The 22,676-nt window shown below is 44.1% G+C and overlaps 1 protein-coding gene across 1 annotated transcript; it reads right to left on the reverse strand.

The window, feature by feature from the left end:
- Positions 1-10,332: 10,332 nt before the first annotated feature.
- LOC120977447 (major histocompatibility complex class I-related gene protein-like) lies at positions 10,333-22,545 on the reverse strand. The gene is made up of 5 exons (XM_040405412.1): positions 22,425-22,545; positions 21,365-21,622; positions 19,647-19,922; positions 16,630-16,905; positions 10,333-11,502 (listed from the first exon to the last, which is right to left on the reverse strand). The coding sequence occupies exons 1-5, from the start codon at positions 22,486-22,488 to the stop codon at positions 11,357-11,359; spliced, it is 1,020 nt and encodes a 339-aa protein (XP_040261346.1). The 5' UTR covers positions 22,489-22,545; the 3' UTR covers positions 10,333-11,356.
- Positions 22,546-22,676: the final 131 nt, after the last annotated feature.

The following is a 22,676-nucleotide window of genomic DNA, read 5'->3' on the forward strand; positions in this document are numbered from 1 at the left end:
TTCCCCAGGTGTGGCTATTATGGTCATTTAACCTTCTCTATTTATTGTTGTTTCTCCCACTATGCTATGCGGTTTATAGCTTATGTTGGAGTTGTGGATAGCTGGTGTGTGGATCTTGGCGGAGTTCCCGGTGCTGCCATAGCCACTTGAAGTTAAGTGTTTTCTTTCCCTTTTGTATTTTGTTTGTTGCATTTCCCTGTCACTTCTATTAAGGCCTGGGGAGACTCCTGTTCGTCCTTCTATTTGGAGGAACAGGTTGTCTCAGTCTTGACATTAGTACCGTGGTCCTATAGGGTGAGTTAGGACACTAGGTTTTCCTATGTATGAACTCACCTACCTCTGGGGTCTGTTCATATTGGTAGTTAGTCATGACTTTCATTAGGGTTTTACTAGGAGGTGTCCATCTCCTTTCCCTAGTTTCCAGGCATTATTCTTTACCCCTTTCCCTCCTATGTTCAGTGTGGTGTTTCCCTCCCACACCCGAACGCAATGGGAATAGAATCTATTATTTCCTCTCTGGGAGTTTTATTTCTTAAATGGCCCTCTAGCTCATTTAACCAAAAGTACGTAGATCTGGCAACAAAAGTGGCAGTTATTTGTGTTTTATTCCCAAACATAGAAGGCTTTCTTTAAAAGGCAGTCAGCTTTCCTCTCCATAGGATCAAGCAATTGGGATACATCCTCAAATGTCTTTGCCACTTGTGCAGCAATTTTAGCTACTTCGTTAAAAAGTTTAGTTTCAGATGGATCAAAGAGAAGTCTATTTCTAAACTCCCTAGACACTCCCAATCTTTTCTCTGGGTCTAGTCATTCATCCACGATCATATCCCTTATATTCTCATTAATTCGGAATACTTTAGATCTTTTTGTACACAGACCACCAAATATATCATCCTGCACAGAACACGCGTTTTGAACCTCTTCTATTCCCATAGTGGTTCTGACTGCTTTTAATAAGTCGTCCATCGCCTGCATAGAAAAATATTATTTTTTATCATCTTCTATTAATACTCCCTCATAAAATTGATCATCATCCACCACCGGTCTGGAAGTAGAAGCATCCTCGTCCATTTTCTTGGATCCGAGGAAGATAGTACAGATAGCCTGGGACGTTTTGGAGGAATGGAAGCAGGACTATGACCTCTCATGGATGCTAAGGAAGATTTAACCTCTTCATGGAAAATATATTTTAGATCCTGTAAGATAGATCTGTAATTCAATCTGAAATGCAGGTTTTGCATAGTTTCTTTTTATATGATTCTGGTCATTTTTTAAGGCAAGTTGCACACTTCAGAGATTTAGATTTCACCTGGGGCTCTTTATCCCCCTAATAAGAGAGAGAGCAACCATATATCAGGTCCCAAACATAATATAACATTACAGATTTTTTATTCCCACTGGGGAACTCAAGGAGGTAGTAACAGCAGGAGGGTCTAGGCCAGTGGTGGCAAACCTATGGCACGGATGCTAGAGGCGGCACTCAGAGCCCTCTCTGTGGCCACCGCACTCTGGAAAAAGTGTATGGTGTATCAATATGCCTTAGACTTTTCCTGCCATTCATCAGTGCAGGGCACACTATGAATGGCACAGGTGACCAATTGAATGTAGGCAGGCTATTATAATAAATGATAAAGTACATGGGAGATATACTATATTGGACTGTAGTATTCAGGTTAAATTGCCAGGTTGGCACTTTGCGATAAATAGGTGGGTTTTGGGTTGTAGTTTAGGCACTCGGTCTCTAAAAGGTTCACCATCACTGGTCTAGGCTGTTCATGCAAGCTGAAGGAGTCTCTGATCCTGTGCCAGACATTTCAGAAGTCAAGGAGCCTACTGTCATCGTCTCTGGTCCCTGTGCTCCATTTGAATCAGAAGCGGCATCTGACATCATGTCGATGATAACATGTGGGGGATTGAGTCAGCACAACCTGTATGTAGGTGCACATCACTATGGCGAAATACATATACAAACGGAAAATACAAATGTGATAACACTCTGCATCCAGCATTCTGCCCTGCCTCCATGCTGGATGAGGCATTGGTGTACATTTTGGCCAAAGCATAATAAGCCACTCACCACGTCAAGGTCGCCTCTATTGAGTGGTCCCTAACACTAGTTCCTACCTGTTTATGGGCCATGAAAGCCACACAAAGTCCAGGGAATGCAGGTCAGCATGCACGCCAATCACACTCTGCTTTTAACCTGGATCCGATGAAAGCTGTAATGGCACCGGACGGGGTTAAAAGCAGAGTGTGCTTGGCGTGCATGCTGACCTGCATTCCCTGGACTTTGTGTGGCTGTCATGGCCCATAAACAGGTAGGAACTAGTGTTAGGGACCACTCAATAGAGGCGACCTTGACGTGGTGAGTGGCTTATTACGCTTTGGCCAAAATGTACACCAATGCCTCCTCCAGCATGGAGGCAGGGCAGAATGCTGGATGTCGATGATAACGTCTGACGTCCACCGCACAACGCTGCATCAGACATCACCTCTTGTTTACTGGCTTGTATACCCAGACATCATCTCTTGTTTACTGGCTTGTATACCCAGACATCATCTCTTGTTTACTGGCTTGTATCCCAATGCTCAGGAAAGAAAGCCGCTGGTGCCCAGGACTTTTGTCCCTGCCAGATCACAGATCCACTGGAAAAAACACTGCCCAACATTGGAGGTACCGCGGGAGGACAGAATAGGCCCTCGTCTCCCCAGGATAGGGTAGAGTGCAAGGAAGGCCCCAGCCCCCGATGGATTTATTTATTTATTTTATGCACTTATACAGCACTACTATATTCCGCAGCGCTTTACAGATATTAACATCTAACTGTCCCCAATGGGGCTCACAATCTAAGTTCCCTATCAGTATGTCGGGGAGAACATACAAACTCCATGCAGATGTTGTTCTTGGTCGGATTCGGACCCCAGAGCTGCAAGGCACCAGTGCTAACCACTGAGCCACCGTGCTGCCCATAGGGATAAAAAGAAAATAATAAACCTGTTTTTTCACCCCCCTGGAAGTCCAGAGAGGACTCTCTGGCCTGACCACTCTAGGTACAAGAAACACTGATGGAAGAGGGTGGGAGAGGCAATTTAAACTCTCTCTGTGTTCCTGCCCCTACAGTGGTCAAGGATCAATCTCTATGTATGCCTTCATGGTGGATGGAACGGAAAAATAGGATTCCTGCAAATTCAAAACTCAAAATGGTGGCCACTATTTTACAGGCCAGAAGAAAGAGAAGAAGGCACCTGCCACCAAAAAGGGATCATTTGTGGAACTTTTTTTAAATTAAAGAAAATCTGAGGCTGTTTGTTCTTACCCACTACCATTCATTTACTCATAGCCATATATGTTGCTGTCACTGTGGCATGTTGTCATGGTGTTAAAGACCTTGAAAGAAGGGATAAGGGGGGTTGGGTTGGGGGGTCAGATTTACCTGTATTTACATATACTTATATATATAAAATAACTTGACAGTACACAGCAGATTGTACCAAATAGATTTATTTTTTTTGTTATGATTTGCTATGCTTAATGTGTATCTGCAATAACATTCTTGTCAATATAGAAAGATTGATAAAAAAAAATAAAAAAAAGACCTTCAAAGAGAGTGGAGACCCAAAAGCATCATACTTGACTTTTCAGGGAAATTGGGGCACTTTCTATTCAGGTTAAATTAATTCTTATCCGAGTTGAATCTGACAACCAATTTGTGTGGATCAGACTTAAGTTAATTTCAAGAAATTTGCTCATCTTGACCTAAAAACTGCTGTGTAGAAAACATTTTCTCTCATTGATGGAAGGAAAAGTGCACACTGGCAACTGACTAGACGCTTGTCCTTTACATGGGCAGATAATTGGTCCATCTGAACATCCCACTAATCAGCTAAGAAATAAGCAAGGGCTCATTTGTTGTCCAATCAAATTTTCATACATGCATACAAATACTCACTGGTCAGCGGCACATCGCCCAGGGGATATGCTTCAGTAACTCCCCACTAAGGGGCATTACCACTCTTTTTGCCCCATCACTATCTCTTATGGTTGATCTAATGGCATGTGTATTTATTCCAGATCCTGCACAATGTGTACTTATTCTTAAGCAACTGTTGCATTATAATGTAATGTGCCTGGTTCACCAGCAGATGGCAGCAATGTTGGCAGAGCTAGTTTATATAGAATGGAACCTTTTTGTCCATTCTAGCCCTCTCTAGAGAGGGAGGAGTCTAGTTAGTTAGTGAAGGTGAGTCTAGCCTTCCCCTCCTAGGGGAGAGGTTGTGTGCAGTAGAGAGTCTAGCCTTCCCCTCCTAGGGGAGAGGTGGTGTGTAGTCCACCCCCTGCAAGAGGGAGGTTGTGCAGGAGAGAGTTCTTCCCTTCTGGGGGAGCCCTGCCTAGGCCAGCAGAGCACCATCAGCTCTGCTGGAACAAGAGAAAAGAGCTAAGAGCCTCAGAGAAGCCAAGAGGAAAAGTTCCCTGGATAAAGATAAAGATAAAGAAAGAGTCAGACTACAGAAAGAAAAGTACGGCAGAAAGGAAAAGTTTCTATTTAATCCTGCCAGCACAGCAGAGTCAAAGAGTGACAGATGTAGCAGAGCCGAAAGTGTTTGCCTGCCAAAAGTTAAGCCAAAACCTGCTGATGACCAAGATAATGCTTGTTGATTGTTTCTGATGCAAGTTTATTCAACGTTCAACGTTATATCAAGTCTAGACTGTTCAACGTTATATCAAGTTCAACGTTATATCAAGTCTAGACTGAATTCATTTCATCATCCCCTTCACCAACTACCCTTTTTACTGCAGCGGACAGCCACGCTTGGGGTTCCAGCATATCCAGGTAGGAGCACTGTGATACCAACATTTTTACATGGTGTGGCGCATCTTCTTCATGCCCAGCTAAAGCGGGAAACTTCAGGAACGCCCCCAGTCAGAGCGGGAAAGTCTAGCCCAGCCCACCGGGAGCGATGTTACTGTTCAAAGGGGGGAAAGGGAAGCTCCACCCCTATAGCTTCTCCTTCTTCACCAGTTCAAGTCAGAGCAGAAGACAGCAAGATGGCGACTGAGCCACACCCGAAGGAGACTGCCCCGAGGTCCAATTGGGAAGAGATACTTTGCGGAGAGGACCTTGCAGACCTAAAGGGAGCCGTGGAGGAGATCCGGCTCTCACAACTTGTCCGTGGATCAGGTACGGAGAAGCCTGCATCCCCCGCGCTGGAGGGCGTTGCGGAGGCGGCCGGGGATCCCACTCCACCGCCCAGCAGGAGTGATCAACGCGGAGAGAGTGAACCACCCGACCAGAACAAGCCCGTTGACACGCTTAACCCTATGGTGCCCTGAAGAGTGACGGCCCACGCCACTGACGCCTGGGAGTACCGAAAGGCCATTGAAGATTGGGTCCTCCGGATCATCGATCGACCTCTGCCCCACGACCCGATGCTGGAGAGGCAGACCGGAACCGTCCTGTCGTTCAATGTGGAAAGAGGTACAGGGTTTATTCAGGATAACTGGTCGGGGGACGGAACTTTTTGTTAACAGACGGTCAGTGAAACGGCCGTACCTGCCGCAGGCCCAATATAGCCTGTACAAGGGAGAGCAGGTGGAATATACCTCCCTGGGAGTCTCTTCAGGGCCCCTTTGCTGTTGTGGTGGTCTGCCTACCTAAACCCCTAGTGCCCCTGACCGCACCTGGGGAATGGCCAGATGATCCCAAGGCCACAGGCAGAGTGCGCTGTCTCCAGGAGTCAGCCGATGGCGTGCTCCGGTTCAGAGAGAAACCCCAACCAGAGCCAGAGCCCCTTATACCAGGTTTGCCAGCACCCCCAACACTTCCTCCGCAAGCGTGTATGTCCCTGCACAGTCAAAAAAGAGCAGTGCACGATTCACCCCCCAGAGAGCAGGATGACACGTGGCAGGATGACCTTGCCTGATGGAAGGCCCACAGGTGGAGTGCATTACAGGACTTGGTAAAGAGAGAAGAAGAAAGGAAAACGATGGAGAGAATGCTTAGTGGAGAAGATGACTTGACAGCAAGAAGAAACAGAATAAAAACATATAGAGAAATTGTGGAGGAAAAAGAGCGCAGAGAAAGGGAATTGCAGGAAGCCAAGATTTCCTCTCAACCGCCTGTTGTCTTCTGAAGACAGCACACCTGGTATGACACTACCAGATCCTCTAAACACTGAAAGCGACCTATCCACCGGTGAGGAGTTCACTGATACTGTGCCATGCACTCCGGAACCCCCATTGAATGCAGAAATTCTTGCTATGAAGGACCAAGGTTTCATGCTTTATTGCTGACCAGAGCATCTGTCACCTACAAGGAAAAAGAGAAAACTTACAGAGGATCCTCCAGCGGGAGGCGAAGCTGCAGTTCCAAGTTCTGCCACAGGATGTCACCAGGCGATTGCAGATGAAGTTTCTGCCGGAGTTATAGCTGCTGAGGGCACCAGCGCTAACAGTGACAGCGATGAGCACATTGCTCAGCTTAAAGAAGGACTTTTGCGCCCTCAACTGTGGGACCCAGGAGGAAGACTTCCAGCCTCATCTTTCAAGTAACAGTGACATTTGGGAGCCACAACGTGAACTGCGTCTGAAGGGTGAGAACTTGTTGACCCATGTTATGTTGCAGGTTGCCCCTTGTTTTAGCCCTGACCTGGATGGCCATGAGAGTTAGGACTCCCCCCATCTTCATTTAAATCCCAGTTGCACGTGACAGTGCCAATTTCTTCATTTTTCCCCCTTTTCAGGTTATTTGGGAGCCTCTTTGCCTAATGGTTCTCATGACCTGTGCTGCTATATATTATATTGCTACCCATGTGGATTACAAATGAAATTATTGCCTTATGTGGATTACAAATGACTTTTGCTACCTCATTTGGATTACAAGTGACATTGTTTCCCATGGATTACAAATATTCAATTCGAATCAAGCATTCTCTTATATTGAATTGGATATATTATATCAGGAGTTTTGTAATATTTAGTATATGTATGAATACCATTTTATCTGTGTTCCATTATGGTATTTCAGGCTACTTTCACACGAGCGTTCGGGTGTCCGCTCGTGCGCACCGTTTGAAGGGGCTCACGAGCGGCCCCGAACGCATCCGTCTGGCCCCAATGCATTCTCAGTGGAGGCGGATCCACTGAGAATGCTTCCGCCTGCCAGCGTTCAGCCTCCGCTCCGCTCAGTGAGCGGACACCTGAACGCTGCTTGCAGCGTTCGGGTGTCCGCCTGGCCGTGCGGAGGCGAGCGGATCCGTCCACACTTACAATGTAAGTCAATGGGGACGGATCCGCTTGAAGATGACACTATATGGCTCAATCTTCAAGCGGATCCGTTCCCCATTGACTTTCAATGTAAAGTCTGAACGGATCCGCTCAGGCTACTTTCATACTTAGAAAATTTTCTAAGTTTTAATGCAGACGCATCCGTTCTGAACGGATACAAACGTCTGCATTATAGGAGCGGATCCGTCTGATGAAACATCAGACGGATCCGCTCCGAACGCTAGTGTGAAAGTAGCCTTATTAGCATTTTATTGTGTCTTTTTATATATATTTTTTTATATATTATATTGTTATATATAACATTTTTATCAAATTTTTAATCAAAGCAATCAAATGCCATATTTATTTTTTATGGGTCAGATAGTTCTTATCATAATACACATTACAACAAGAAAACGCATAAGTAGCGAAAAAAACACAACAAAACCGCATGAACAAAAATAGAACCGAATCTTTGGCTGTCAAATCCGCACCATGATTTGGGCTGTTTTGGGCGGTCTATAAATAGCCAGTTTAAAAAATGGGAGAAAAGCTGCCACTGAGGAAGGGGTAAGAGGTCCCCGAAACGCGTCTGGCGTGAACAGCTTAGAACTCCCACCGGACTGAGAAGAGGCCTCTATACGGATGATTTATAATCTGTCGAAAATATTTCTCGAAAGATTGGAGCGCTCCAAATAAAGTAAAACTTTCGGATCCTACCTTCGGCACCAGTTCCCGCGATACTCCGCTGCGAGATACAAGCCAGATTTCCGTCACAGACCAGGTGATATGCCGGCGTTTGTCTGAACAGCGTGGAAGAGTGCGTATAGCAGCAATCTTCATATCGGGTATGTAATGCCGCATCTTTGGACACATTAAACCGCAATCTATCTGGAAGCAGGTAAGACCTGTATACCCTTCTGATATAGTACAAAGCAGCACTTGACCTATTACCGCTTGCAGCTACTGGACCTGGACATTTTACAGGAACTATATTTAAGACCATTTTTTCCTATTAAGGACACTTGAGTCTACAACAAGCTATAATCATACGATTAAACAGCACTATTAAATGCACTTTATGTTAACTAGCAAAATAACACAAAATAATTTTTGATAGTCCAATTCAGAAGGAACCAATCTTTATATACCTTCACAAGGAACTTAGCATTTTTGCTTGTTTTTCTATATCCAATATTGTAATTTGTGCCAGCATGAATGCGTTTATTTGACGTATATTTGAAGTTTATCTGATGTTTTATAATGTTTCTATAGTGTTTTATTGATTCGTGACATATCTTTTCATTTATTAAATTAGTGTGATCCCTTTACTATTGTATACTGTATTTGTAACCACACATACAGAGTGCCAGTCCGCATATACTACTATTTGCAAAATTTTCCTCTGTATGAGTGATACAGCCATTTGGACTTGAGCACCTGTTCCCTGTCACATTGGAGTCAGCTATTCCTACTATTCTTTTTTCAGCATTGGATTACAAATATTGCCTCATATGGATTTCCAACAGTGACGTTATCTTGTTCCTATGGATTACAAAGGACTCTTTTTGCCTTTCAGAGTCTTTGTTGCACTTAAGGTTCCAATTCGTTGCACTTTACCTTCAAATATAAATAAATGGACTCTAAAGTGATTTATTGCACTGTATCTGATTGCATTAAAAATGTGCCTTCATTAAATATTTGCACTAATATTTTTCCATTTTCAGCAACATTCAAGAATACTGTGCCCATTGTGTGTATTCTTTTTTCAGGTACAGCAATGTGGCTCTATATGCATTATTGTATGGATTTTGCACTTTATTCAGGTCACCAGATAGCACTGTATTGCTTAGTTATTATAGACTGCCTCTGAGTACGTTAATATACGTTCCAAGCAGGTCTAACATCGCCTTGCTCATTATGGACTGCCTCTGAGGACATTTAAAACTAATGGTTCTTATGTGACCTTGTGTTAGCTAGCAAGCCTAGGTCTAGTGCGACACAGGAAGAACCAAGTGGTTACATCACAAGCAGATCTAACACCGTCAAGGGTAACCCGCTAATAATATGTGTGTTTAGAGGGTAGGGCTCTTGTGGGAGTTTTGGGAGAAGTCCGGTTCCTCCCTTTCCCAAATGTCAATGTCCTAAGGCCTTATGCAGCCTTAAGGAAATTCATGTGTAGCTACCTGTTCAGTCATCAAGGTGACGAAGCGTAAAGCATGGTGCGAGGAAGGGATTACAGGATAAAGCCACCCTTCTGTTTTAGGGTGTCTCATAGCATCGTGGAGGGACTACAGTAAATGACACCCCCCACGCTTCCAGTGGTGCTATGGCTCGATATCCACACAGGAGCATTTGAGCACTTTGTGCAGTCTTACTTGGTTCACAGGTTATTAACAAGAGGGCAAACTGTGAATGGACACCCTACTCATACGGGCAGGAACCTAGAGGTAGCCGTCTTAAATGTTAGTATGTCAGTATTCTCATACAGCACCTTAACTTTTATTTGGTACCCCTGAAGCATATTCTTTTCTTACCCTAAGCACAAGCCGAGGACAGCTTGCCTCTTAAGTAAGGGGGAATGTAACGCCCCACAAGAGGGCATTACCATTATTTTTGCCCCATCACCATCTCTTATGGTTGATCTAATGGCATCATGTGTATTTATTCCAGATCCTGCACAATGTGTACTTATTCTTATGCAACTGTTGTATTATAATGTAATGTGCCTCAGTGGTGTAACTAGAAATGACTGGGCCCCACAGCAATTTTTGAATGGAGCCCCCCTCCCCCAGCAATTTTTCAGCAACCCCTTCCTTTCATGCCGCCCCCATTCCTGTGGCTTGTACAGATCGCTCTCTCAGAACAGGCCCGGCAGCTGTTCCTTCAGTTTTATACACTGTCTATACTGTCACTGTATATAATTTAATTGTGTAATACTGTTGAGGGGGCCCTGACCAAATCCTTTAGTCCTCCTCCTGGATAGGCCCCTTCTGGGTCAGGGCCCCAAAGCAGCCGCTTCCCCTGCTTCCCCTATAGTTACGCCCCTGATGTGCCTGGTTCACCAGCAGATGGCGGCAATGTTGGCAGAGCTAGTTTATATAGAATGGAATCTTTTTGTCCATTCTAGCCCTCTCTAGATAGGGAGGAGTCTAGTTAGTTAGTGAAGGCCAGTCTAGCCTTGCCCTCCTAGGGGAGAGGTTGTGTGCAGTAGAGAGTCTAGCCTTCCCCTCCTAGGGGAGAGGTGGTGTGTAGTCCACCCCCTGCAAGAGGGAGGTTGTGCAGGAGGGAGTTCTTCCCTTCTGGGGGAGCCCTGCCTAGGCCAGCAGAGCACCATCAGCTCTGCTGGAACAAGAGAAAAGCGCTAAGAGCCTCAGAGAAGCCAGGAGGAAAAGTTCCCTGGATAAAGATAAAGAAAGAGAGTCAGACTACAGAAAGAAAAGTACAGCAGAAAGGACAAGTTTCTATTTAACCCTGCTAGCACAGCAGAGTCAGAGTGACAGATGTAGCAGAGCCAAATGTGTTTTCCTGCCAAAAGTTAAGCCAAAACCTGCTGATGACCAAGATAGGGCTTGAAGATTGTTTCTGATGCAAGTTTATTCAAGTAAAGCTACTGTTCAATGTTATATCAAGTCTGTACTCAATTCATTTCATTATCCCCTTCCCAACTACCCTTTTCACTGCAGCGGACGGCCACGCTTGGGGTTCCAGCATATCCAGGTAGGAGCACCGTGACACATGCAACACCACCAAGGGACATTAGGCCACCCTTACACCACTCTGTCATTCCTATCCTGGGTACCACTACACCTACTAAAAGGGGGACCCAGTCCCTCGTTGCTGAAATGCAACTGGCGTCACAAAAAACACTTTCCCTTTAAGGGAGCCCCATGCCGCGGCACCGCTCTGCTGCATTTCCAACAATATATAAAGTGTCAGAGGACAAACGATTATAGCATCTATTGTTTCTCCCCCAAGCAGTTCTAATTGACCAGTGGAATGGCGAATTGTTATATCGGGGATTGTTGCAGCTCCATGTCAGGTAATGTAATAGGATCTCTTACTCGATACATTTCCTTGAAATGACAGATATCATTGTCTTCTCCTTTTTAAAAATGATACTGAGCTAAACACAATGATAGTGATGGCCAGGATGATGGCCAGGCAGATAGCAATCACCGCCCCAGTAGATGGATTCGAAGAAGTGCTGCTTAGACTTTCAAAATCACCTGAAATTCCTGCAAAAAAAAAGAAATGAAAACAGAACACAGAAAATGCTATGACTGTATTAATTTTTTTTTACATCTATCATGAATGCTTCAATGTATACACCTAAAATTATGCGATGGAGAGTAAAACTTTTAGCATCTTAGGCTTCATGAACACGACAGTGTCAGACAAAGGAGTCACAAAATACAGATACTTTCTGTGTGCATTTCCAATTTTTCTCACTTACATCAATAGAAATGACTATTCTAGTCCGCAATGCAAAGCAGAATAGGTCCTGTTCTGTAATTTACAGATGAGGTTGGCAACAGCATGAAGAGTCACAATAGTGGCCCGAGAAGAGAGTGGGGAGAGAGAGGGCAATAGCAGTGGCAGTAACAGAACAAGATGGTGGCAGATCACAGTAGGGGCAGATGGTGTGTGGCATCAGGCGGGTGACAGCATCAGAATAGTGGCAGCAGCAGCAGGTGGGCAGATGTAATGGGCCATTTGTCACAATGTTCCAGTGTGGCGGCACACTACAGTCAGATAATTACTGCCAGAATGATCTAGTCTGTTGTATCAGGCAGCGGTGTCTAGAAATCCTGGTTGATCCAGGCCTGATTCATCTTTATAATGGTTAGTCTCTCAAATTTTTGTGTTCAAAGGCAAGTTCTACTTGGGGTAACTATGCCCCGCTGCACTTGCTCTGAAGCCACACTACTGGTCAGGCAGGAAAAGTTGCATCACCCACGATGCTAGGGAGGCTCGTCCTCGTCGCAGCCTGCTATTGGCTGCTCCCCCTGTCCCCGGATGTTTTGATCCATACAACAGGGAAATGCAGCGGTGGCCGTGCGGAGATCAGAAGTGACGCGGATGTCGGGGAGCAGGGTAAGTACACTGCTCAAAAAAATAAAGGGAACACTTGAACAACACAATGTAACTCCAAGTCAATCACACTTCTGTGAAATCAAACTGTTCACTTAGGAAGCAACACTGAGTGACAATCAATTTCACATGCTGTTGTGCAAATGGGATAGACAACAGGTGGAAATTATAGGCAATTAGCAAGACACCCCCAATAAAGGAGTGGTTCTCCAGGTGGTGATCACAGACCACTTCTCAGTTCCTATGCTTCCTGGCTGATGTTTTGGTCACTTTTGAATGCTGGCGGTGCTTTCACTCTAGTGGTAGCATGAGACGGAGTCTACAACCCACACAAGTGGCTCAGGTAGTGCAGCTTATCCAGGACGGCACATCAATGCGAGCTGTGGCAAGAAGGTTTGCTGTGTCTGTCAGCGTAGTGTCCAGAGCATGGAGGCGCTACCAGGAGACAGGCCAGTACATCGGGAGATGTGGAGGAGGCCGTAGGAGGGCAACAACCCAGCAGCAGGACCGCTACCTCCGCCTTTGTGCAAGGAGGAACAGGAGGAGCACTGCCAGAGCCCTGCAAAATGACCTCCAGCAGGCCACAAATGTGCATGTGTCTGCTCAAACGGTCAGAAACAGACTCCATGAGGGTGATATGAGGGCCCGACGTCCACAGGTGGGGGTTGTGCTTACAGCCCAACACCATGCAGGACGTTTGGCATTTGCCAGAGAACACCAAGAATGGCACATTCGCCACTGGCGCCCTGTGCTTTTCACAGATGAAAGCAGGTTCACACTGAGCACATGTGACAGACGTGACAGAGTCTTGAGACGCCGTGGAGAACGTTCTGCTGCCTGCAACATCCTCCAGCATGACCGGTTTGGCATTGGGTCAGTAATGGTGTGGGGTGGCATTTCTTTGGAGGGCCGCACAGCCCTCCATGTGCTCGCCAGAGGTAGCCTGACTGCCATTAGGTACCGAGATGAGATCCTCAGACCCCTTGTGAGACCATATGCTGGTGCTGTTGGCCCTGGGTTCCTCCTAATGCAAGACAATGCTAGACCTCATGTGGCTGGAGTGTGTCAGCAGTTCCTGCAAGACAAAGGCATTGATGCTATGGACTGGCCCGCCCGTTCCCCAGACCTGAATCCAATTGAGCACATCTGGGACATCATGTCTCGCTCTATCCACCAACGTCACGTTGCACCACAGACTGTCCAGGAGTTGGCAGATGCTTTAGTGCAGGTCTGGGAGGAGATCCCTCAGGAGACCGTCCGCCACCTCATCAGGAGCATGCACAGGCGTTGTAGGGAGGTCATACAGGCACGTGGAGGCCACACACACTACTGAGCCTCATTTTGACTTGTTTTAAGGACATTACATCAAAGTTGGATCGGCCTGTAGTGTGTTTTTCCACTTTAATTTTGAGTGTGACTCCAAATGCAGACCTCCATGGGTTGAAAAATTTGATTTCCATTTTTAAATTTTTGTGTGATTTTGTTGTCAGCACATTCAACTATGTAAAGAACAAAGTATTTCAGAAGAATATTTAATTAATTCAGATCTAGGATGTGTTATTTTTGTGTTCCCTTTATTTTTTTGAGCAGTGTATAACCTATATGAGGGGCCTGAGCATTGGGGGGGGGGGGGGTAATTATAGGGGTTGGATAACCTCTTTCATGGCAAAGCAGATGAACTAGGTAAACTTGCCTCTATATTAGACCGCCTGTTGAGACTGTCTGATGCACAGTAAGTCTATGTATAATAGAACAAATTAAGTATAAATGGCACAGCAAATGAACTAGATAAACGCACCTACACATTAGACCACCTGTTGCAAGTATAAAAGAGAAGATTAATTATTAATGGCGCAGCAGATGAACTAGGTAAAGACTCCTATAAATTAGACCGCCTGATGCACCATAAGTTTATGTAACAGATCTCCTGGCACCCCGACTGGGTACCTCCGTTGATGGATGCTCCTGGTGCTTCCCGAGGGATCCACTCCGCTCAACACCGTAACCACCACAGGAACAAGGAACAGGAACAGCTCTTACAAGAGCTAGGGGTTATAGCCAGGGGAGTATACAGCGTATAGCAATCCCCACACACATGAGACGAGGCTCTATGTTAAAGCCAAAACAGGAACTCTTTATTGACCACACAAGCATTGCCTCTTATACACATTTTCCAACAAGGGTACCACCCCCGTGGACCTGGTTGGGAACTGAGGACATAACATAGCAGCCAATCATTTACCGTTTTACAGTTTAAACACAAAAACTATACATTCAACAAAAACAATGCCATTGTCTGTGACGCAATCAATACCAGAATAGGCATTGTTTGTGACGCAATTAACAACACAATGGCATTGCCTGTGACATATTTAACAAACACAATGGACTTAATTACTCACAAGCATAAAATACACATGTTTTCCAACTACAGAAAACACCCCAAAACACCACATATCTGTCACGGCCATGGCCATGACCGTGACTCCTTAACCGCAAGCGGTTGCCTGCTGTTTGTTTTTGGTTGTTCAACCACAGGTGAGGGCTGCTTGTGTGTTGCCTCACTTGTGGTTGCCGCGGGCAACAAGTGGTTGGAGATGGTCGCAGTTAGCAGCCTGAGCTGGTGCTAGGCAGCTTGCGGCATCTTCATGCGGTTACACCTAGCTACCGCTTTGTTAGGTGTGTGTGTATGTATGTATGGTGTGCACTGTGTTTTATGTTACGTGTGCACTGGGACATTTCCCTTCACTGTGGCTGCTCGCAGCAACGTTTTGTATAGTGTGTACATGTGGTGGCAGTGTCCCGGCCTTCGGGCTGACTCCCAGGACATGAGTGCCACCCATGTCGTTGCCTGCGGCAACAGCCACAGTGTGTGTGTTGTTTGGACACTTCTCCTTTTAAGTGTGTGTTTCCCTTCTTTGGTGCTGGAAGGGTTAACTCCCTTCCCAGTGTGTGTGCGTTTCACTGGGTGTGTCCGACTGTGGGGTGTGGCTTCTTGACCTATAAAGCCTCACTGTTTTCCCAGGTCTGCAGGTTGCTTCAGCCATGTTTAGCTGGAGCAGCCTCCTGTGTTTTCTACCTGCCAGTGAGAGCCACCCCTGTGGTCATAACCATAATGTCACATTTAAGTTTATGTCTAGTTATGTGTGATGTCTATTTGACGTTTCCTTGTGTTTTTGTGCAGCTATGGATCTGGGTCCCTGTGTGGGGATGCGTGTTGATCTGCACCCTGCCAGCACAGGAATCCAATCAGCAAGGCTGTGGCAGGTAGGTGGAACTCCTTGTTCACCTGCCATATCCATAGAGGATTTCCCCCATCCTCAGCCGTGACAATATCCCCATAAAAGTTACATCCCCTGATAGCCTCGATCTGGGTGAACAACCTATCCAAAAATCACCCAGATTGGTTCAGGGGTTCAGGAATTTCCTGGAAGTCTTATTTTTGCCCCACCGTGCACATGGTCACATGCCCCAAATAGTTCCAGTAAAAAGTCCACAGGGCAGAAACAAAGCCTTTGAAATCCAATATGCCCTAATAGTGTCCCAGGGGCCATAGTCACAGGGCAAGAGGCTGGCAAGCAGGCCTCTCTAACTCCCAGTGATAAAGGTGCTTTCGTCACAGTCTATGTATAACAGAACAAATTAAGTATAAATGGTTCAGCAGATGAACAAGATGAACAAGGCGATTACACGGAGCCTGCACTGTCCCGGCAGTCTAACTATGCTTTCCCTACAGTGTCTGAAAACTCTCCCTACGATCTCCCTATGCTGTCGCTATCCAATACTGTACAATTAAAAGCTTTGTTAATCACTGTCCCTAGCACTTGTCACGTCTCTCCCTGTGCTCAGCTCACAGTAAAATGGAGACCGGGCGGGATGAGGCTTTTATAGGGGATGGCTATCTGCTGATTAGCTGGCTGCAGGGCATCATGGGTCAAACCACATCCATAGGTTTTTAGTTGTACTTTGTAGCACGTATAGCTGCCATTTTAGAAAAAAAAATGTGTTACCACGAAGCGCGAGGAAATTCGAATTCGTGGCAAATCACATTTTTCCTGAAATTCGGATCAAATTCAATTTGTTTAACTTCCATTTGCTCAACACTAATCTCCATGGAGATTGCATAAATATAGATTGAAGGGATACATAGACCCAAAAAATTAATTGCCAGTGGAAATCTGTCTGCATGAGGATGAGCACTAATTCTCTAAAAGTAGTTTTAGAGTAGTAAAGTAGAGTTGTAAAGTTCTACAAAATTTTATTCCACTTACTTAGATCTTGTGTGAAATTCAGCAGCATACTACTGTGGTTGACCTTACAGGTATAAACATCATCAGCCACAGCCGAAACATTGAAAGATAATGAGGTCAGATATGTCAAGTCAGGAAGTGGCAGGGTCAGCTTTTCCATCATCATCTCACTTATCTGGTGTCCGTTCTTGTACCACATTATGAAGATGTCCTTGGGGTAATGTCCATATGCTCGACAGTAGAGCTTAACTCCAGCATTCTCTTTAGGGACCTGAGTCACTTTCACAACTGGAGCCTCTGCAGGAGATAAAACAAGAGTTTGTGATTAGGAGTTTGATGATTTTGTCATGTCACCTTTAACAAGAGAGCCTCGGGGGGGATCAGCTGATCGTCGTGGGTTTGTCTGAAAGGACCCCAACATGCAGCTAATTTTGCCAGGGGAAGATTTGGATGGTTAAATATTTTCACAGTGCAGTGGCTCCTGGAAGACTTTAATCCACCAGACCAAGACTCACTGGTTGCTGGAGTAAGTGTCCTGCTTAAAAATAAGCCAAATTTATCCATCACGCAACATCACGATACATTTGGCGCAAATTATTCCAATGCAAACAAAAGAAAAACGGACTTCAAAAATTAGCTTTGTGATTAAGTCCTCCCTCAATATTTTTACAAATAATAACAGGAATATACATGGACATGTAACATGTGAGGCATATCTGTTAAAGTGACACAGTGCTTTCTAACCGCATGGTACCTGCCCATGTGAACACACCCTAAGGTCAGTTTTACAAGAGCCAAGTGGCCTAGTCCAACCACAGGTCTACTGACCTGAACACAAATAATCACAGGGATCTATGGTATAGATATTTTGGGGCAGTAGACCATGAACAGGCTTCGACCCTCAGGTGCTAATACAGGTGCAAAAATTCTCCCATAATACATTTGTGTGAAATTGTCCTAAACCTGGTGTCACACATAGGTTTTTGTGGCATTTTATGGTACGGTTTTTGATACAGTTAGAAGGGTATTAAAAATATAAAGGAAGGACTTAGACTTCACTCACAGGTGTTGGAACTTTCAGCCAGAAAATCCGATTTTTACAAAGTTGTGGATTTTAGGGCAGATTGTTTCATGCAGAATATGGGGATTTCTTGGTAAATTATTTTGGGGATTTCTGTGCAGATTACATCCCTCATTGAAATTAAATGATACATTTAGCATAAGAAAATTAGCATCAAATTATTATTTAGGCCGCTTTCAGACGAGCGAGTGTCACGCTGTGGACTCACAGCGCAGCACCCGGCCTGAACTTCCAGCACTGACGGGGTCACATACAGTAGCATTATATTGATTTATGATGCTATGTAACCCTTAGAGGTCTGAAATGTATTGTGTAACACTGACCTAATGCTGTCACTGTTATCTAATACATTCCAGAACTGAAAGGGTTACATAGCATCATAAATCAATATAATACTATATGACCCCGGCGTTGCTGGAAGTTCAGGACGGGAGCTGTCTTATACTCACGCAGAGAGTCCGGAGTGTGCAACTCGCTCGTTTGAAAGTGGCCTTACGATGTGGATTGACACTTTTGGGTTCCAATAGATAACATGGGGGATGTCTTTACATTGTAGATTTTCTGTCTGAAAATTTCACCACAAATGAGTGAAACCTCATGTTTCCCCCTCCTGCTGGAATCCGTTTCTGGATTTTGATAAAAAAAACTGCATAAAAAACTTTTCCAAAAACCTATGTGTGACACCAGCATAAAAGTGGTGTCATAAGCTCGTCAAACATCGGCGGGGGTGCCTGGAGTCAGACCCCTCACTCATTAGATATTGATGACTTATCCTGAGGATAGGTCATCAATATTAAACAACAAGAAAACATTTTAAACAAGTTGTATTTTTTGCACAAGAAAGAAACAAAAGTGAGAAACAGTTGGCCTAATTTTGACATCATTGTTAACCCCTTCCCGACTCCCCTTTGTGTATATACGTTCTATCTGCACATGCCCCGTGCAGATAGCACATATATACACGTGCAGGCAGCGCTTTAATCCTAGCGCGGATCATTAAAGCTCCTGCAATCTAGCAGGTTGGGTCCCGGCTGACAGGCACAGCGGGTACCCTGAGGATAAGACAGGAGCGTTATTTTACCACTTCTGCCTTCTCCTGTGCCAGCAGCAGATCGATGCAGGAGCGCAGAGGGGAGAGCAGGAAGCGGCCGAGCCACTTCCTCTGTTAGTCCTGGTGGTCACGTGATCGCCGGGTGTCTCAGGGCAGGAGCAGAGCTGCAGGGTCTAAGCAGACCCTGATCAACATTGCCTGTGTGTAATGCCCCCACGGGGGTCTGTTTTCCCCGTAACTGGGGTTCCTGTGGATGCCCCAGTTACAGTGGAAACAGTGGAAAAAAAAAAGTGAAATATAAATAGTCAGTGTCCTCCAGAGGTCTATTTTAACGACCTCCTGGGGGACATGTTTTGTGCCAAAAATAAATTAAAATATAATTAAAAAAAAGAAAAAATACAAAGAATTTTTTTTTAAAACGCAGTAGCCAACGGAAACCGTCACCATAGTTGCCCCGTTCAATCAAACCTATACATGTTATATATCAAAACGATTGTCACAAAATAGGGAACCCATTGCAATAATTAATTTAAGATTTAAGAAATAAAAAGCTATAATTATAAATAATTACTTTTTTTAATAAGAATTAGCGGTTTTCCTCCAAATTAAACCTAAAAAAAGAAAAAATCTCTAAAGAAAAACTTCCCAATAAAAAGTCTTAAGTGTCAAGTAAAGAAAAATTGCAAAAATTATTTTGGTAGTCAAAGAAATAAAAAAAGTTAGGGTCACTAAACCACCACGTGCACAAAATCACAAAAAGTTGCCTGGACATTCAGGCCTGGTCATGAAAGGGCTAATGATAGGCACTGACATTTACAGGCAGAAATGATATGGACATAAAAGAGAAACCTACAAGAAGTCATTCATAGTCTTCTGTACAATCTCACCCATGTAAGCATGCTGTACCTTTCCTGTTAAATGTGCAGTTTCCCAATGACAGCAGTTCCGTTATGTGTGGCGTACACATATTCAGCAAAATAAATTTGTTTTCTTGTAATATAGTTGCATTAGAATTAAAGTTTTCTACAAATTCCTCAGCTTCCGGAGACTCTGCTATCAATCTCGCAGTCTCCACGTTGAAAGACATTAATGGTTTTCCGTCATAGCGCAAAGTGAATGCAGCCTGGAATGTGCCATTATCATAGAGCGTACACCCTTGTAATATCTGCAGAACGTGGTATCCTAGAAATGGGAAAAAGATGTAGAAAAGGAGTCTATGGATGAAAACAGAGGGCTTATGTCTAGTCCATTAATTGTAAAATGCAATATTCTAATATACTGTACTTTATGCATCAAATGGTCAAAGGGAATTCTTCAGTGCAATTATCAAAGCTTTGCAGCGTGATCATCAAACCACCAGAATAGATATTTGTTTTTATTTATCTCCCCTATCTCCCTGGAGCCATAACTTCTTTATTTTTCCGTTCACATATCCATATAATGTCTTGTTTTTTGCGGGACAATTTGTACTTTCTAATGCCACCATATGGCATGCAATATAGTGGAAAGTGGGAAAAAATTCCAAATGGGATAGAATTGGAAAAAAAATGCTATTCCTACACCGTTTTACGGGTTCTGTACGGCATTCCCTTTGGGGCTGACCTGTGCCTTTCATTCTCTGGGTCAGTGCGATTACAAAGATACCACATAGGTTTTATATATCTAAATACTGTATTTTCTATATTCTATGGAAAGGGGGGTGATTTAAATTTTATTTTTTGTTTTTTGTTTTAGTAGCCAGCGCTAAATATTAGGTTTTTTTTATTATTCAGTATTACCACACTGCATACAGGAGCATGTTAATATGTGAATTGCTCATTTCTTAAATTTGCCTGCCACCTGCTGGCCAACATAAGAATTGCAGCTACAATACGCTGGGTTTCCCCAGAGAGACCCAGCGTATTAAAGTCAATTGTCTGCATCCTGCGGCCAGGCCTGCGCTTCCGGGTTTTTCAAGGTTTAGATGCTGTGATCACGGCATCTAAAGGCTTTAATGACCTCAATCGGCCTCTGCTCTTTAAAACAGCCTGTTTACCCATTGCTCCAGTGCCGTACATGGATGGTGCTAGTAGCGAAAGGGTTAAGGGGGTAGGTCATTTTCCCATGGCCAAGCCAATGTTTAAGCCTATTTATTCAAGTATCTCTGAATCTACAGTAAAGCAGGCCGTTCCTGAATACCTGTAATTCAGATACTGAATGGCTAATGGATACATCTCGTAATGTGAAGATACAGGAAGCAGAATCCCATGTATCTGCACATACGCCGGATGCTGTTTCGAACTGGGGTTCCTTGGGCCCAGCAATGGAAATTATTCTCGAGGTCCCTCCCCTATATCATCAAGAAAGTCTAGTAGGATTTGAATTTAAAAAAAATAGACCCCAGTGGATAATAATTGGTTCCAAAGAGAGTCACATGTTTTTTTATCTTGGATCCCTGGCCAGACGTGTACATTTGCTGCTTAGCACCTGTGTGCAGAATTACAAGTACCTGGGAACAGCCTGAGTATGTGACTCTGTAGAGTATAAACATTTTTTTTTTAACTGACAAAAGCCTAAAAAACTTTTGACAGTTTCCATAAAAGAGCATGACAATGACATGCTGGAATTATTTCAACAGAACTTACTTTCTGCGTGATTGAAAACATTTGAAACGTTATGTAGAAAGTTTTGCCAATTTCTCTGTACTGAATAATAAGAAATACTTGCATCCAATAATGTTTGATTTCGACTTTTAAACCATGGCACTCGACGTTCTACCACCTCATTGTCACTGTCATACCAGAAAAGAGTGACGCCATCTAATGTCCTTGTCATCATAAAATAAGGAATGTTGGAAGTCAAATCATTGGTGATAGTCGTGTAGAAATAATGAGTGTGGACACCTGTGTGTGAGAAGACATGAGAATTCAGGGCTTGTAGTCATACTGAAATCACTTTCTTATATTTTATTAGAATTTTGGTTGGGATTGGGGTTTTCAAAAAAATAAAGTAACAAGTGGACTACATGCATCGGGCTTTACCATCAGAAACCTATATGGCAGAATAAGTCATAAATCTGTGATAGGTGGGGGGCTAGTCCACCACGCAAAAAAAAATAGAACATGTTCAGGTGCAGAGGCACGGACAGAAAATCATGGAAACACTCCGTAGTGTTTTCATGGGGTTCCGTGCCTCCATTCCGATAGCTAGATCAATAGTGTGTGAGAAATTGGAGGATCATTAGGGGATTCAAGTAAAACAACTGCCATATTCTAACAGGGAGTTACAAGCTGTTTGTATGTGTAGAGAGAACTTCACAGCTAACAAAGTCCTTTAATCACAGCAGCATCAGCACTGATTCAAACAAGCAGCTTTCGCATTGTGAGGGTAGGCGGGGGGTGTGATGTGGGCTGGTAGGCTTAGAGAGATAGTGTATATCTGTATAATGGCACTACCTGTTGAGGAATTAAGATAATTGAGGTTGGAAGCACAAACGTCTAATATAACATGTTTTCAAAGGTACATGAGAATCTAACAGCATTGTCATTTTTTTCTACTAGAGCTACTCTTTAAGAGCCTGTATACCAGTTTCTAAATTAAATCTTATAGCAACCCAGAGTGTCCGCTATTCTGCCTGTGAAAATAAGTAAATCAAAGAATTTGTAAAGACACTCAGAGTCTCATCTATCACCCAGGATACATTACCTGAAAAGGCAAAACGAGCAGATAACAGGAGGAGAAGAACTTGAAGTAACGCACATCTTGTCATCTTAGTGAACGATCCGCGTGTCTTCACCTTCTGTGATACAAATTAAGACTGGAAGTGTGCACAGCTTAAATGCTCATTACACTTTTTATAGAACCATCTAGGTGTGTCTCCAGCTGGCACATAAAAAAGTCCCTTGTTAGAATAATATCTACATAACTCCAACAGGATCAGAAACCGGTATTTTCTAA

The sequence above is a fragment of the Bufo bufo genome, chromosome 8 (assembly GCF_905171765.1).
Source record: "Bufo bufo chromosome 8, aBufBuf1.1, whole genome shotgun sequence".
NCBI lineage: Eukaryota > Metazoa > Chordata > Amphibia > Anura > Bufonidae > Bufo > Bufo bufo.